This window comes from Antrostomus carolinensis, unplaced genomic scaffold (genome assembly GCF_000700745.2).
Source record: "Antrostomus carolinensis isolate BGI_N321 unplaced genomic scaffold, ASM70074v2 scaffold42571, whole genome shotgun sequence".
NCBI lineage: Eukaryota > Metazoa > Chordata > Aves > Caprimulgiformes > Caprimulgidae > Antrostomus > Antrostomus carolinensis.
The window spans coordinates 416-2,243 of record NW_010294238.1 but is presented as its reverse complement, the minus strand read 5'-3'; the positions used below and the strand labels follow the sequence as shown (position 1 = coordinate 2,243).

The window sequence follows — 1,828 nt, the reverse complement described above, 5'->3', positions numbered from 1 at the left end:
CCCGATGGTGAGGGGCTGGGGTTGGGGGCCGCTCTCCAGCCTCTTGGTGCTTCCAGGTGAAGCTGCCCCCGCAGAAGGAGGTGATCACGGCCGAGGAGCTGATGGCACATTTGGGTGAGCTCCCCGGGGACCCCGTCCCGCCCCGTCCCACCCCGGGATGCCGGTGTGCCACGATTAACCGGCTCACTGGGGGCTGACGGCGCTGTCTTGCAGGGGATTGCATCTTGTCCACTCAACCCCGGGAGCCATCGGAGGGGCTTCAGCTCAACTTCCAGCAGGTGAGGAGCGAGGCCGTGTGTCACCCAGCCCAAAAATTGATCCTTCTCACGTCTCGGGGAGCGCTGGTGGCCTTGAGCTGCAAGACTTGGGGTGCCAACCCACTTTCTGAGTAAGCCCTCCTTGTTTGTCCCCCCCTCAGAACATCAATGACACCATGACAGTGCTCCCCAAGCTCTCGACGGGGCTGGATGTCAACGTGAGGTTCACGGGTGTCTCGGACTTTGAGTACACACCCGAGTGCATCGTCTTTGACCTCCTCAACGTCCCACTCTACCATGGCTGGCTGGTGGATCCCCAGGTGAGGTAACCCCACGGGGCTTTGAGCAACTTGATCTAGTGGAAGATGTTCCTGCCCATGGCAAGGGGAGTGGTCTAGATGATCTTTGAAGGTTCTTTCCCAACCCAAATCCTTCTGTGATGCTGTGGATGGGGCTTTGAACCTGATCTAGTGGACAATATCCCTGCCAATGGCAGGAGGTTGGACTAGGTGATCTTTGAAGATCCCTTCCAAACCAAACTGTTGTGTGAGGCTTTGAGCCACCTGATCTAGTCAAAGATGTCCCTGCCCATGGCAAAGAGGGGGTCTAGATGGTCTTTGAAGGTCCCTTCCAACTCAAACCCTTCTGTAATGGGTCATTCTCCACGGTGGAAGCTACCAGCTCAGCTTCTTGGACATCCCCATGATGGAGTGGTGGTCCAGCTAGTTGGGGAAGGTTCAAACCCTTTCCCTGGGCTGCTGTGGGTGGGGGGACAGGTCCCCACAGACCCCACTCACCCCTGTGTCCCTTCCCCTCCCCACAGAGCCCAGAGGTGGTGAAAGCTGTGGGCAAGCTGAGCTACAACCAGCTGGTGGAGAAGATCATCACCTGCAAACAGGCCAGCAACTCCAGCCTGGTGAGCGAAGGTAACGGCCCCCCACCACCCAGCCAACGCTCCTTGGTGTCCCCAGGGTGGAGGCTCCACGCCCTGGCCCCGCTCCCACACCACTCTCACCCCAGGGCTGGTGGCGGAGCAGTTCCTGGAGTCCACAGCCTCCCAGTTGACCTACCACGGGCTGTGTGAGCTGATGGCCACCGTCCGGGAGGATGAGCTCAGCGTCTTCTTCCGCAACAACCACTTCAGCACCATGATAAAGCACAAGGTGCAGCTCTGGCCCCTTCCCCAGCTTCCTTCCAGCTGGTGGACCCCTCCCCAACACTGGGACCAACTGTCCCCTCTCTCCAGGGCCACCTTTACCTGCTGGTGACAGACCAGGGCTTCCTCCAGGAGGAGCGGGTGGTCTGGGAGAGTCTCCACACCGTGGATGGAGACAGCTGCTTCTGCGACACCGATTTTCATCTCAGCCACGCTCTGGGCAAGGAGGGGGCCACCGCGGCCCCCCCAGACCACTGGCTCCAGCAGAGACAAGTGGACCAGGTAGGGGACAAGCGGTGGGGGACACCCGTGTCCCATCCCAGCCCGAGTCCCATCCCAGCTCCAAGGGTTTGGGGTCACAGTGCTGACCCCCCCCCTCTTCTCTTTATGTCCCCCCCTCTCCCCAGGATTACAT

At 60.2% G+C, this 1,828-nt stretch overlaps 1 protein-coding gene across 1 annotated transcript in view; it reads left to right on the top strand.

Annotated features, from left to right (window-relative positions):
* Positions 1-56: 56 nt before the first annotated feature.
* Positions 57-1,828, top strand: part of MINDY1 (MINDY lysine 48 deubiquitinase 1) — a gene marked incomplete at both ends in the record, with an annotated part of 2,123 nt that continues 351 nt past the window's right edge. The window contains 6 exons of the mRNA XM_010177566.1: positions 57-114; positions 214-278; positions 419-577; positions 1,081-1,183; positions 1,278-1,420; positions 1,504-1,695. Of these exons, the coding sequence (XP_010175868.1) occupies positions 57-114; positions 214-278; positions 419-577; positions 1,081-1,183; positions 1,278-1,420; positions 1,504-1,695 (720 nt within the window). The remainder of the gene's footprint in view (positions 115-213; positions 279-418; positions 578-1,080; positions 1,184-1,277; positions 1,421-1,503; positions 1,696-1,828) is intronic.